General features: G+C 44.2%; 1 protein-coding gene across 4 annotated transcripts in view; it reads right to left on the bottom strand.

The window, feature by feature from the left end:
• Positions 1-8,715, bottom strand: part of LOC110502600 (sodium/calcium exchanger 1) — a 185,143-nt gene extending 176,428 nt beyond the window's left edge. For 2 of the 4 annotated variants that reach the window (XM_021580769.3, XM_090217114.1), the window contains exons 1-2: positions 8,115-8,675; positions 3,828-5,695 (exon numbers count right to left, since the gene is read on the bottom strand). In XM_021580769.3, the coding sequence (XP_021436444.1) occupies positions 3,828-5,659 (1,832 nt within the window). In that variant the 5' untranslated portion in view covers positions 5,660-5,695; positions 8,115-8,675. Of the gene's footprint in view, positions 1-3,827; positions 5,696-8,114 lie in introns of all 4 variants that reach the window. The other 2 variants (XR_016491005.1, XM_021580767.3) reach the window with 2 other exon arrangements.
• Between the last annotated feature and the right edge of the window lie 7,004 nt (positions 8,716-15,719).

Consider the following 15,719-nt stretch of genomic DNA (forward strand, 5'->3'; position numbering starts at 1 on the left):
TCTGGGATCTATATTTTCAAGGGCCTGTTGGGAGGCATTTAACGCATGTGCTTCCAGCTCTCTGGCGGTAGGAGGTTTAGCCTGCATGTAATCTGAAAATGAAACTGTGAACGGACTCCTACCCACTCAGAGGTTAACTTTACTTAGGTCAGAATATTGCTAGAATAACATTTATGAAATATACTTTGGCAAGATATTGAAGAAAACGTTTCTATGTTGGTATCAATTTGGTGGAAATGAAGCCAATGAGGTAGACTGAGACTATGTCTATGACCACAAGGCTTTACAGAGGGTGGTACGCTCAGCCGAACGTACCATTGGGTGCTCACTGCCTGCCCTCAAGGACACCTACAACACCAGGTGTCACAGGAAGGCCAAGAAGACCATCAAGGACCCCGGCCTGTTCTCCCCGCTTCCATCACTCCGACGCGGGCAGTATAGGAGCATCATGGCAAAAACTGTCAGACTGGCCAATAGCTTCTACCCCCAGACCATCAGGCTGCTGAATAGCCACCACTAGGCAGCTACCTGCACCCCCTGTCCCCTCCCACTATGGACATTTGTCATTGTTACAGCTGTAAATATGTATTATTATATTTATTATTGTTTCATTAACTTCTCATTTCTCCCCCTGCTGATCCTTATGGACATTCCCTCTGGGACATTAACTTCTCACTTCTCCCCCTGCTGCTCCTTTATGGAATTCCCTCTGGGACATTAACTTCTCATTTCACCCCCTGCTGCTCCTTATGGACATTCCCTCTGGGACATTAACTTCTCACTTCACCCCCTGCTGCTCCTTTATGGAATTCCCTCTGGGACATTAACTTCTCACTTCTCCCCCTGCTGCTCCTTATGGACATTCCCTCTGGGACATTAACTTCTCACTTCTCCCCCTGCTGCTCCTTATGGACATTCCCTCTGGGACATTCACTTCTCACTTCTCCCCCTGCTGCTCCTTATGGACATTCCCTCTGGGACATTAACTTCTCACTTCTCCCCCTGCTGCTCCTTATGGACATTCCCTCTGGGACATTCACTTCTCACTTCTCCCCCTGCTGCTCCTTATGGACATTCCCTCTGGGACATTAACTTCTCACTTCACCCCCTGCTGCTCCTTTATGGAATTCCCTCTGGGACATTAACTTCTCATTTCTCCCCCTGCTGCTCCTTATGGACATTCCCTCTGGGACATTAACTTCTCACTTCTCCCCCTGCTGCTCCCTTATGGACATTCCCTCTGGGACATTAACTTCTCACTTCACCCCCTGCTGCTCCTTTATGGAATTCCCTCTGGGACATAAACTTCTCACTTCTCCCCCTGCTGCTTCTTTATGGACATTCCCTCTTGGACATTAACTTCTCATTTCTCCCCCTGCTGCTCCCTTATGGACATTCCCTCTGGGACATTAACTTCTAATTTCTCCCCCTGCTGCTCCTTATGGACATTCCCTCTGGGACATTAACTTCTCATTTCTCCCCTGCTGCTCCCTTATGGACATTCCCTCTGGGACATTAACTTCTCATTTCTCCCCCTGCTGCTCCTTATGGACATTCCCTCTGGGACATTAACTTCTCACTTTTCCCCCTGCTGCTCCCTTATGGACATTCCCTCTGGGACATTAACTTCTCACTTCTCCCCCTGCTGCTCCCTTATGGACATTCCCTCTGGGATATTAACTTCTCACTTCTCCCCCTGCTGCTCCCTTATGGACATTCCCTCTGGGACATTAACTTCTCACTTCACCCCCTGCTGCTTCTTATGGACATTCCCTCTGGGACATTAACTTCTCACTTCTCCCCCTGCTGCTCTCCTTATGGACATTCCCTCTGGGACATTAACTTCTCACTTCTCCCCCTGCTGCTCCTTATGGACATTCCCTCTGGGACATTAACTTCTCATTTCTCCCCCTGCTGCTCCCCTTATGGACATTCCCTCTGGGACATTAACTTCTCACTTCTCCCCCTGCTGCTCTCCTTATGGACATTCCCTCTGGGACATTAACTTCTCACTTCTGCCCCTGCTGCTCTCCTTATGGACATTCCCTCTGGGACATTAACTTCTCATTTCTCCCCCTGCTGCTCCCCTTATGGACATTCCCTCTGGGACATTAACTTCTCACTTCTCCCCCTGCTGCTCCCCTTATGGACATTCCCTCTGGGACATTAACTTCTCACTTCTCCCCCTGCTGCTCCTTATGGACATTCCCTCTGGGACATTAACTTCTCAATTCTCCCCCTGCTGCTCCTTATGGACATTCCCTCTGGGACATTAACTTCTCAATTCTCCCCCTGCTGCTCTCCTTATGGACATTCCCTCTGGGACATTAACTTCTCAATTCTCCCCCTGCTGCTCCTTATGGACATTCCCTCTGGGACATTAACTTCTCATTTCTCCCCCTGCTGCTCCCTTATGGACATTCCCTCTGGGACATTAACTTCTCTTTTTGACCTGCACTGTAAGAGCTCGGAGCATAATAATTTCACTGTACTCTGCAATTACATCTGTGACCCTGTGCATGTGACTAATAAACTCATCTAATCTAATGGTATATTATATTGCCATATTAAAGCAAATTACACCTTGCAAGGAAAAATACAACAGTCAGCTAACACCATTCCATTCCAGGCCGAAAACGCGAATGAATTCAAAATCCAGTTCCACCATTCATTCCACTCCTTTCCCAGAGATGTGGTTAGACTGTAGTCTACAGGGTCCTACAGGTTCCTATAGGATGGAGTAGAAGGTCTGCCTTACAGAACCGCCGGCCCCTCGCCTCTGACACGCCATCATTTCATTTAGACAAGTGTTATTAAAATCCACTTAGCAGTGCCGTGAGAGCTACACTATGGAAACTATGCAATGGGCCTTGGAAAGTTGAACCTAAACATCTGTTTTGAATCTGTTTAAAAATGAGCCCTTTTCATTAATCTGTCTCACTCGTCCCCTGCATGTCAAAGAGGGTGAGTATGGGGACAGAGGGAGAGACGAAGGGATAGAGGGGAATAGAGAGAGAGACAAGTAGCTCTTGTCCTTTAAAAAAGAAATTAACATGCCAAACCTTAATGTATAGAAATATGAAATGCTCTTTTCCAGAACAGTATTGAGCCAGGCCTGATCATTAACCCAGAATGTCAAGTCAGTCATTTATATTCAGATTGTCTACTAAGCAATCAATTCAATACACATCAGCAATAGTCAGGCTTAAAGAGTTCAGGCTAGTCATGCCACTGAAATGAATGAGTAGCGATCAAACATGGATAAATCGGAGTGAGATCGAAACGCAGTTGCTGCAGAAATCACACATTCGATAAATACATCAATAAGTAAATGAGTGAATGAATGAATGAATGGCAGAATGAATGAATGACATAATGGATGAATGACAGAATGAATGAATGAATGAAGAAGCAAAGAAAGAGGAGAGCGGAAACTAAGAGAGTTGACGACGTCTCCTAATGGCACAGGAGCAGTCCACTGCACCACGACCACAACATGACACAAACACACTCACCATCCACCACATCATCCTCATCAATACATGCATTCACAGACAAACAAAACCCAGCATCAGCATAGACTACACATGCATATCTAAAGATACTGACAATAAACTGCATTGGTGGATACAGATTCATATATTATACTACATATTTCAATAGCCTACTCACTTTCTTTTTTTTGTTGTCTGAAAGTATTCCTTCAAATGTAAATGTCAAAAAAAGCATAATAGAATGCTTATAAGCAGTGTAATGTCAGCCCCACATATAAACTAAATAACTACTTAAAAGAACCTTCACTGTACACAAGTAAAATATGAACTTACAAGATTTCATCGTTCTGGAACTCCAAGACCCCGTGAGTATCTTCAAAGTCCTCTCCACCTCCGCGTGCTGTGCCCTCCACAGTCTTGTAGGGCACCATGACGACCCCACGTGCCCCCGATGTACGCAGCACCTTCACCTCCATGGTACCCACGCTCTCACTCACGTGCGCCACCGGCTCCTCGAACGTGAAGATGCCGGCGTGGTCGTCATCAAAGATGGTCACGGTTGCCGTGGCGGGCAGACCAAGACAGGCCACCGCCTCCACGTGATTGGTCTCTGGGTTCTCTACCTCCTCCCCCTCTGCCAGCAGCACTTTGACGTTGCTCAGATGGATCAGGAAGTTCTCGTCCTCCTCAAAGATGTCATCATCGATAATACCCACACGGATCTCTTTCTGGGTCTCTCCGGGCTTGAACACCACCACCCCTTCGGTAAATTCGTAGTCCGAGCCTGCGTTGGCTGATCCATCCTCCGTACGGAATTCCACCGACACAGTCTTGGTCAGGTCGCCACCTCGGCGTAGCACGTTCACTGCCACTGTGCCGCAGTTCTCCAGGCACTGGTAGGAGCCGGGGTCAAAATAGATCTTGGAGACGGGGTCGTTATCAGCCACATCAGAGCGGACCTCGTGCAGGCTGATGGCCTTGCGGGCCTGGTCGGCTGCATGCTTCTTCAGGATGTTCCCAGCGCCGGTCATGAGCCTGGTGGCCTGGCAGCGGTAGAAGGCCCTGCTCTTCTGCTGCGAACTCAATACCTGGTAGTTGGCCAGTTCAATCAGCTGCTCCACCTCCTTATCTGGGTGCTTCTGCTTCAGCTCCTTGAGGATCTTGGCCATGTCGCGCCGGGTCTCCTCCTCATCCAGGTCCTTCACGTTCAGGTCCAGCCCCAGAGGCCCGTCCAGGAAGTCCGCCGCGTGAGAGTTGAGCATCTTCCCATCCATCTCGATGTCGACTTTGGACGGGAGCGGGCGGTCGCCCTCGGTCTCAATGATCATGCCCCGCTGCTTGCCGGTACGGTAGCGCTTGTAGACGTACTTGTAGAAGAGCAGGCGTCGGTCAGCGACCCAGGCGAACAACACGCAGATGGGGAAGAAGAAGAGGGTGAGCAGGCCCTCCCATACCTGCACTATGCCAGGAGAGATGACAGCCAGGATCAGGTAGAGCCATATGTAGGCGAAGATGCTCCAGGTGGCTGTGACGAAGAAGACGCGCAGGTGCTTGACCTTACGGACCTCCCCGTCGGGCACCACCCACACACAGATGCCGATGATGACAAACATGTTGAAGGCGGCGCTGCCCACGATAGTGCTGGGGCCCAAGGCTCCCGCATCAAAACCGTGTCCACAAACCTCAATGACGGACAGTAGGATCTCAGGGGCACTCGAACCCAGGGCCATGAGCGTGAGGTTGGACACTGTCTCGTTCCAGATCCGCACGGTAGTGGTGGTGGTCTCTCCGTTGGGTCTCTTAATAGTGATCTCTTTCTCCTGAGAGGTGATGACCTCGATGGACGCCATGAAACGGTCAGCGATGATGGACACTCCGAGGAACATGTACACCAGGGCCACGAAGTAGACTGTAGCCCGTGCCACTTTGTCCCCGAACGAGGGATTCTGAGGTTCCCAGACAGGCAGAATCACCCCTTTTTCGCATGCTGTGCCTGCTGTAGTGCACACAGTAATGTTGCTGCTGGCAGTAGGGGACACGAACTGATCCAAGTCCACATCCGAGGACATAGCCGTCACATGTTGGAATTTGAGGAACAGGATCGCTACGACAAACACGAACCGAAGGCCAAGGGAGAAAATGGGGGAGATCTGAAAGTGTCCCATGATTCTGGAGTGGTTCACTTCCTCTGCTTCCTAAACCTGCAGAGAGGGAGGAAATGAAGGGGTTGGAATGACTGGAAATGTAACACAATTTGCTCTCATTGTAATAATAGTGTTAAAACAATGTAGTAATTCACGTCAAAGATATAATATAACCATAGTATACATTTCATATCAATTGCATATTGGTGGATAATTCCCCTGGTGAGTAGCTGTGATGCCTATAAGAGAACCAACCATATAGGGTCTGCCTCTTGGTTGGAGGGAAGGGAGGAAGCAGCAGATTCATTTTTATTGATTCTCTGCAGGGATGAGGACATTTCACATATTTCATATGCTTTGTAGGGAACATTATGCAGATATGTCACATGCATTGCAGGTTATGGTCGATTGATTGCATCCAGAATATTTTACAAGGCTCTATAACAGGGATGGGCAACTTTCATGGGGGTGGAGGCCACAAAAACATCTGAACTCATCATGAGGGGCTGGCTTGTGGGTCTGCGTATACACATCCATACCAACATACGCAGTCAGAGTCAGACTTCGACTTTTTGGGGCCCTAAGTGGGCATTTTGGGCGTCCCCCACCTTGCGAGCAAAACATTCTAGTGGCCGCCCTCTTAACAGCTTAGAGAAAAAAAAATATGTTTGCGTTAATTTCCTGCAAATCTACACATTTTGCCATGGGGTGTATAAATGTTGCTGTTTTAAAGCACATTTGCTGCAATTCTACACATTTTGCCATGGGGCAGAGATTTTTAGGGGTGTTTTACAGCTAATTTCCTATAATTCTTCACATTTTACCATAAGGTGGAGAGAAATGTTTGCCGTATTTAATTTGATATCTGAGTGAGATTGACTAACAAAATCAATGGGGGCCCCAGGTGGGTAATTCGACCATGATTACTACAAGTTTAAATAGCTGGACTAATTTATTAATACATTTAAAAAATAGCTGCCATGGGCTAATTGAGTGACAAGAAAAACTGCTGATGCACAAACAAATTTCGAAATTGCATCTTGTCTATTATTCTATCCTAACTAACTCTCAACAGTAAATTGAGACCCCGACTGAGTTCCTAAAAAAACTCAGCCTCTAGTTGCCCATCCCTGCTCTATAATGACCGGTTCCCCGACCTTTGAAATAAGAGGGGAGATAGAAGATCTTGAGTGTGCATTGCCTGCTAAATACGATGAGCCTCCGCGGGTAAGGGAAGCATCCAGTGAAGCGGGAGTGATGCGACACTACTCACCGGGCTGGACAACTCAGCATCAATGTAGTCAGAAAAGAAGTAGACACGCAAAGATCTAGGCAAGATTATAATAGACTGATGAAGACCCAAGGGTCGAAACGTTGTTATGAGTAAAATTACCCAGGAGAATGAGCAGCAATGTGCGGCGTTTTCTTTTCTGTTTTCCAAGATTATGATAGACTACTTTACCATATAATTTAAATTTAAGCCATTTTTTCCATAGGCATATTTTCACAATGATGAATTATTGTTTTACATAGCTCTATATTAAAATGAACTTGAATAAGAAATTAATAAAACAGTAGGCTAAATATGATAACTAATCATTTAGGTCTAGTTTATCAATCTGTTGAGCATATATAATAAATAAATTATGGAGGGATGGTCACGCCGTGTATAGCCTACAATTTTGTGCCGCCTTCAGTGCATCTTTACCGGGTTGAACGCTTACGATTCCTGTCAGATTTACAATAGAAAGGCTACTTGTAAAATGGACGGTTGTGTGATTTCTATTGTTTTACATATTACCATCAATTTATTACATTTGATATATTAATGACTAGACCTACAGAAAATTCAATAGAAAACACCAATTTCCTAATCCACAGATTGAATCCGCATTTAAGAAATCCCCATCACCACAATGCAACCGCACAACCTGCACAATTAACCAGCATAAGACTACGTGAATGCATTTTGCGCAATGGAGTAGCGCAAATGGGTTCTTATCTACCTTATGTAGCCAACTATTGCCGACACGAATCAATATATGCGGGTTTGGGCTATGTGAAGGCACGTTGTACACAACTTTCACTTCCATATCGGTATCTGGAAACATGGCAATGCTGTTTAGCGCAAACGACCACGTCTTCTTGTGGCAGGCATGAGAGCAAGGAAGCCCAAGAAGGAATACCAATACCTACAAATTGAGGTATATATAGTCTCAATAGAAGTCTCCATCAATGCTTTGATTTTAGACAGAATAGTCTACTAATCCTAGTAGATCCGTATAAAATAGAATAACCTATGCGGAATGGTATAGGCTAGCCAAGACATGCGGTAACATTCTGTCTTCGAAGTAAGCACTCGGCCGCTCCATCGACTATTGGGTGATCGCCTGGACTAAACTTGCTGTGAGAAGATAGTGCCACACAAATACCCAATATTGATATGTTAATGATAACAATAGCAACATAATCATACCTTTTCTAAGACGCAACGGCAAGATCCACAGGCAGAATAAATCAGCAATAGTAGTTGTTGTAGCCTAGACGTGAAAATGCCAAGAGAGAGCTGCAAGAGCCGTCAGTAGTAAATAGCCTATTACAGCTCACAATCGTCTCGGGTTATATAGGAGATCAAGGCGAGATACCTAGGTGAAGAAAAAACATTTAAAGATTCCCATACACTCGCAGTTTTCCACGACCTGTATGAGATGATCAGATAACTGATGCTTTATCAGAGAATCTGCATATCGGAGGACAAAAAGGTGCACTGAGAGTTCTTCCTCATTCTCCCTCTCTCTCTCTCTCTCTCTCTCTCTCTCTGGCCACAGAGCTCCGCGCACAGACAGACCGAGACCTAGTCCAACCTGAGTTTAGAACTCGGGCTGCTTCGGTGGAGGCGGACAAACTCCCGGGTAGGCTCTTTCCCACAGCTATCCCGCTTTGATACCGTCCTATTCAGATTGCATTTAGAAATAGCGGAGGGAAACGAGACTAGCGATGCGGCCCGCTGCCAACCCGCCTATCAACACCAAGACCCTCCCATTGCGCAACTGTAAATACTTGTTGTAACGTTGTATGCATTGTAATTAGGCCCACATTTCAATAAACATTGTCATTATAATGTAGCCTTCTACAGCATAGGCCCACACGAGTGTCCTTATTTTGGAATAACGTAGGCTACCATAATATATTGATGCTGATCTAATGGATTGCTTTGTGATGTGGTGAGTCTTGTCATGTTGGTAACTCAACTCGCTCTTTTGACCTATTAACAACTGTGAGACCTCAGAGATTTAAATAGCACAGGGCCACTCATAAATGTTTTCGATGGCAAAGTAGTTTGGAATAGGTCTCTTGTCTAAATTTTTATGGTATTTGACCCTCAAAGGTATAGACAAACCTACTTAAAACGGTCACTCAAATTGATGGTTTTGCTGGTGCGTAAAGCGTGCTGTCATAGCTATACATTCGCTGACGCCGTCCAAGCAAACCGGAAACATTCCCAGAACATTATCTAAGGTTCCTAATAAATTCTAGTTATGATTTTATCTAACATTAGGGTGATAACATCCCAAAAACATATCAATTAATGCTTTGGATAACAACATGTATTTTTTCTCATAAAAAAAAAAAAGAAATATCCTTGGGATGTTCTCAGAACATTCACCCCAAAGTTCTCATTAGGTTTCCAGGTAATGTAATAAATAACACAATGTACCAGTAATATTTTTATTTCAAAACAAAATTGGTGCTGTTAAAGTTCCAGTAACACAAAAACTCTCCAGACCTATGGATGATTATGGAAAGTTTGAATTTAAACATTTGCCTGATGTTACAAAAACGTTCCCAGAACACATCATGTCTGTTCTTTAAAGCTTCCCAGAATGTTTCATTAGGTTGTGGGAACAATCTGGTGGGAACATTGTATGTTTCCAAAAACACAAGAACTGTCCAGTTGTGCGGATTATTCTACAAAGTTTCCTTTAAGGTGCAAAAAAACATTTACCTGATGTTACAAGAATGTTCCCAGAACACATTTAGTCTGTTCTTTAAAGGCTCCAATAATTATTATTTAGGTTGTGGGAACATTGTGAGGATATGTCAAGAGATAGGTTCCCAAAACACTAAAACTGTCCAGTTGTTTATTTTTATTTTAGTTTTTTTCACCTTTATTTAACCACCTTTAATGAGAACAAGTTCACATTTACAACTGATAAAGCAAAGCAGTGCAAGATAAACCACAACACAACACAACCATGAACACATGGAATAAACAAGCGTACAGTCAATAACATAATAACATTTTTTTAAAGTCCTATATAGAGTGTGTGCAAATTGCATGAGGAGGTAAGGCAATAAATAGGCCATAGTAGCGAAGTAATTACAATTTAGGAGATTAACACTGCAGTGATAGATGAGCAGATGGTGATGTGCAAGTAGAAATACTGGTGTGCAAAAGAGCAGAAAAGTAAATAAAAACAATATGGGGATGAGTTAGGTAGTTTGGGTGGGCTATTTACAGATGGACTATGTACAGCTGCAGCGATCGGTTAGCTGCTCAGATAGCTGATGTTTAGAGTTAGTGAGGGAAATATAAGTCTCCAGCTTCAGCGATTTTTGCAATTAATTCCAGTCATTAGCAGCAGAGAACTGGAAGGCGGCCAAATGAGGTGTTGGCTTTGGGGGTGACCAGTGAGATATACCTGCTAGAGCGCGTGCTATGGGTGGGTGTTGTTATCATGACCAGTGAGCTGAGATAAGCCGGAGCTTTACCTAGCATAGACCTGTAGATGACCTGGAGCCAGTATGTCTGGCGACGAATATGTAGCGAGGGCCAGCCGACTAGAGCATACAGGTCGCAGTGGTGGGTGGTATAAGGGGCTTTGGTGACAAAACGGATGGCACTGTGATAGACTGCATCCAGTTTGCTGAGTAGACTATTGGAAGCTATTTTGTAAATGACATCGCCGAAGTTGAGGATCGGTAGGATAGTCCGTTTTTATATGAGATGCTGATATTTAGATAATGTTTGTATCAGGTTGCATAAACATTCATTTTATTTTCAAGAATGTTGACAGAACAGCCTTTCTGAGTTCTTTAAAGGTTCCTAGAACATTTAGTTAGGTTGTGGGAGCAGTGTGGGTACATTACAAGAGATAGATTACCAAAACACAAAATATGCTCAGTTCTGATGACATTCATAAAATGTTTAAGATAGGCTGCACAGGACATTCATATAATGTCATGATGAATTAAAGGATGAATGAATGACATTTATTTAGGGTATGGGTTTGTATTTCACAGTATTTTACTGTAATTACAAGAGATTGGTGCAAGCAGGTTGGCTGCTTGATGAATTGTTTATGCATTACAGCATATTAATGCGTATTTGGTGTTTTATATCACTTGCACTTCAAGAGGTCTTAACAAAGTCTTCCAAACTGGCAGTGGCTACAGGGCAAAACAGACCAAAAGGACAAGGGAAAATTCTCAACCATTTAAGGTTTAAGGCTGTCACTCTAATCTATCCCCTATACATGTTTAATTGATAGGGCACTATAACCACATAGGAGTTAAATTGGTACATTATTCTCACTAAAAGGTTCAACAAATATAGCTATTAACAACAATACCATGCTCCTACTAGTTGTATCCATCGAGGACCACTTTGAAAACAAACATTTTAATTAATACTTTCAAGTGATTTCCTCTGGGTCCACATTGTTCCCTTTGTTGGATATGTCTGTTACCCCAAATCAATTCAATTCAAAAGGTTGTTGGCGCACCAAAGATATGGTACGGTACTGTATTCTGTGGGGTGGAATTACAGTACCATTTGAAATACAACAATTTTCCCACAAAGCACAATCATTTACAGTATGCTGCCGTTAAACGCTTCAGAGTTTTTTACTGTTGATAATACCGAACATTATCGTATACATTACAGCGTCACAGTGTATGAAAAGCAGCATGCGTTTTATTTTGATATAGCTTGGCATCTTCACATTTTCTCCCTTAGGCTGCTACTTCTTTAATTGTTTAAATGTTCTCTCATTCTGTATTTCAGAATATCTCATAATATCTTTCTCTTTCTTAATTGTATTACAGTGGACTAAACATCAAGCTCTGATAGACTAATCAATTAACAGTGACAGAAGAGTCAAGCACCGTAAGTGAACCTTGGGATTGGAAAAGGTGTTGTTATGATGATCATAGTACTGTTTTGATATCCAGGACAATGTACATGTGGCAGTGGGTGCGAATCCAACTTTTCTGGATCTTTCTTTCCCAGCAATAAAGGTCCTGAAGCTTCTGCGCATCTGTTTCTTTACCTTTACGCACACATTTGTGGTCTCCTTCCCTTCATGTTTCTCACTGTCAGTTGTGAATGTTAATTCTTCTAGTTTTACAGGTGAAAAGCCTACCTGTTTATTTTGCCTAGTGTTGCATGCTGTTGAGTTTTGGCAACATGAGTAGTGGTGTTTTTGTCTTACAGTAACTTTGTACTATGCTATTATATTGGGTTCTGTTACGTAGAAAACTGTGATCATGCAGACATTGATTCAGCATTGATCACACGTTATTAAATGAGCACCATTTTGCCAGAGTAGCCTGTTCTCTAGGAGAAGAGCAGAGACTGTGCATAAAGTCGAGAATAAACACATGCGCAGAACGTGATCCGCACATGTGCAGAAGCGTCGGGACCTTTAGCGCTTGGAATAAAAGGTCAGGGACAAGCCAGCCACTCTGTTTACATATTGGTTATATATATTTTGAGATGTGGCCACTGTATACAGTAAATATGTACTGTATTCATACTATGACTCTTCCAGTCCATGAAATGCCCACAGCCCTCATATGACATGCTTGCTAAAATGTTTTATCTAGTTCTTCAATGATAGATGGAACAGACAAGGTTAACTTTAATTCTATACAAGTAAAGAACAACAAAATCCAACTTATTGCGTGAAATGTACACAGGGTCCAAGACGGAAAAAAAGCATTTGGCTCTTGAACACTTAAAGAGATTGTCAGCATTTGTGGTTTTCCTACAAGAGTTACATTTCAAAATAGGAGAAAATTAATATTTAAAGAAAAGCTGGGTTGGAGAAGCCTTTGCTGCCACCTACTGTAGTAACAGCAGAGCCGTAGGCATCCTGATAAATAAGAGTAATACTTTTCAAGAATTTACTTTGCTTTAAAATCAAAGTAAATTTGTATTAAAACAGAAACAATTTCTCTCTGCCCCAAGGCAAAAATGTGTATAACTGCAGAAAACTTTATTTAAAACTGCATTTTCACTAGACCACATAGCACACGTTTTACTTAATTTTTTATCTCTGTTGTCAAGAGTGGGGCCACTAAAATGTTTTTAGTGGGTGTGGGGGGGGGGGGGGGGGGGGGGGGGGGCAACCAAATCTCACTAGGGCACCCCAAATGTAACAGGTATCACTATTGGTTAACAGGAATATAATCTACATTTATTTGCAGATGATCTCTTGATATACTTGACCAATATTGAAAACTCAATCCCCTCCTTGCTAAAACTATTTTCAGAATACTCAAAAATCTCAGGATATAAAATTAGTTTAGAAAAAAACAAAACAATCTTCCTAAGTCTGCAGATGGTTTTAACCTACCAGACGTGGATTGTATCAACTCGCCACCCAAGGCTTTTACTTGTGACATATAGTTTCATGGATTAAAGAGGAACAATGGGTAGATATATACTTACAAGCCCTTAACCAACAATGCAGTTCAAGAAAGAATAATAAAATAATAAAAAGTAACACAATAAAAGAACAATAATGAGGCTATATACAGGGGGTACCGGTACCGAGGCAATGTGCGGGGGTACAGGTTAGTCGAGGTCATTTGTACATGTAGGTAGGGGTAAAGTGACTATGCATGCATAATAAACAGTGAGTAGCACTCGCCACTACAGCCCCATCAATGTTAATGGGGGCCTGTTTGGCCCGGCTTTTCCTGTAGTCCACAATCAGCTCCTTTGTCTTGCTCACATTGAAGGAGAGGTTGTTATCCTGGCACAACATTACCAGGTCTCTAACCTCCTCCCTATAGGCTGTCTCATCGTTGTCAGTGTTGTGTCGTCAACAAACTTAATGATGGTGTTGTAGTCGTATTTGGCCATGCAGTCATGTATGTACAGGGAGTACAGGAGGGGACTGAGCATGCACCCCTGAGGGGTCCAGTGTTGAGGATCATGGCAGGCATGTTGTTGCCTACCCTTACCACCTGGGGGCGGCCCGTCAGGAAGTCCAGGATCTAGTTGCAGAGGGAGGTGTTTAGTCCCAGGGTACTGAGCTTAGTGATGAGCTTTGTGGGCATTTTGGTGTTGAACACTGAGCTGTAGTCAATGAACAGCATTCTCACATAGGTGTTCCTTTTGTCCAGGTGTAAAAGGAAGGTGTGGAGTGCGATTGAGATTGCGTCATCTGTGGATCCGTTGGGGCGGTATGCAAATTGGAGTGAGATGTTTTTGTGGCTGAATGGAAGCAAGTCCCTGCAGCAAGGCTCCAACGTCTAGTGGAAAGCCTTCCCAGAAGAGTGGAGGCTGTTATAGCAGCAAAGGGGGGACACTCTCCATATTAAGGCCCATGGTTTTGGAATGAGATGTTCGACGAGCAGGTGTCCACATACTTTTGGCAATGATGTGTATATGCAAAGTTAAAGTTTCCTGACATAAAATTTAGATATGAAATATTTTGGACATCAGAGCAATCTAGAGGGAATCCTATTTGAGTGAGCAAAGAATATTCATATGATAGGTTAGGTATAAACTCAGCAAAAAAAGAAACGTCCTCTCACTGTCAATTGCATACATTTTCAGCAACTTAACATGTGTAAATATTTGTATAAACATAAGATTCAACAACTGAGACATAAACTGAACAAGTTCCACAGACATGTGACCAACAGAAATGGGATAATGTGTCCCTGAACAAAGGGGGGGTCAAAATCAAAAGTAACAGTCATTATCTGGTGTGGCCAGCAGCTGCATTAAGTACTGCAGTGCATCTCCTCCTCGTGGACTGCACCAGATTTGCCAGTTCTTGCTGTGAGATGTTACCCCACTCTTCCACAAAAGCACCTGCGAGTTCCTGGACATTTCTGGGGGGAATGGCCCTAGCCCTCACCCTCCGATCCAAGAGGTCCCAGACATGCTCAATGGGATTGAGATCCAGGCTCTTCGCTGGCCATGCCAACACTGACATTCCTGTCATGCAGGAAATCACGCACAGAATGAGCAGTATGGCTGGTGGCATTGTCATGCTGGAGGCTCATGTCAGGATGAGCCTGCAGGAAGGGTACTACATGAGGGAGGAGGATGTCTTCCCTGTAACTCACAGCGTTGAGATGCAATGCCTGCAATGACAACAAGCTCAGTCCGATGATGCTGTGACACACCGCCCCAGACCATGATGGACCCTCCACCTCCATATCAATCCCGCTCCAGAGTACAGGCCTCGGTGTAATGCTCATTCCTTTGACGAGAAACGCAAATCTGACCATCACCACTGGTGAGACTAAACTGCAGCTCGTCAGTGAAGAGCACTTTTTGCAAGTCCTGTCTGGTCCAGCGACGGTGGGTTTGTGCCCATAGGCGACATTGCTGTCGGTGGTGTCTGGTGAGGACCTGCCTTACAACAGGCCTACAAGCCCTCAGTCAAGCCTCTCTCAGCGTATTGCGGACAGTCTGAACACTGATGGAGAGATTGTGTGTTCCTGGTGTGTCTCGGGACGTTGTTGTTGCCAATCTGTACCTGTCTCGCAGGTGTGATGTTCGGATGTACCGATCCTGTGGATGTACTGTGAGGATGAGCACTGCCATGAACAGCAACAGTAACGACAAGGGAGGAAACCAAAGGGAGTGACATATAAAGGGTAGGTAATCAAAGAGGTGATGGAGTCCAGGTGAGTCATTATGCGCGTAACGCTGGTGACAGGTGTGCGCCCTAATGAGCAGCCTGGTGACATAGATGCCGGAGAGGGAGCACACGTGACAGTACCCCCTCCACGATGCACGGCTCCAGCTGCAGGACGCAGACCAAGATGACCA

This window comes from Oncorhynchus mykiss, chromosome 23 (assembly GCF_057628025.1).
Source record: "Oncorhynchus mykiss isolate SJ-2025 chromosome 23, ASM5762802v1, whole genome shotgun sequence".
NCBI classification, from domain to species: domain Eukaryota; kingdom Metazoa; phylum Chordata; class Actinopteri; order Salmoniformes; family Salmonidae; genus Oncorhynchus; species Oncorhynchus mykiss.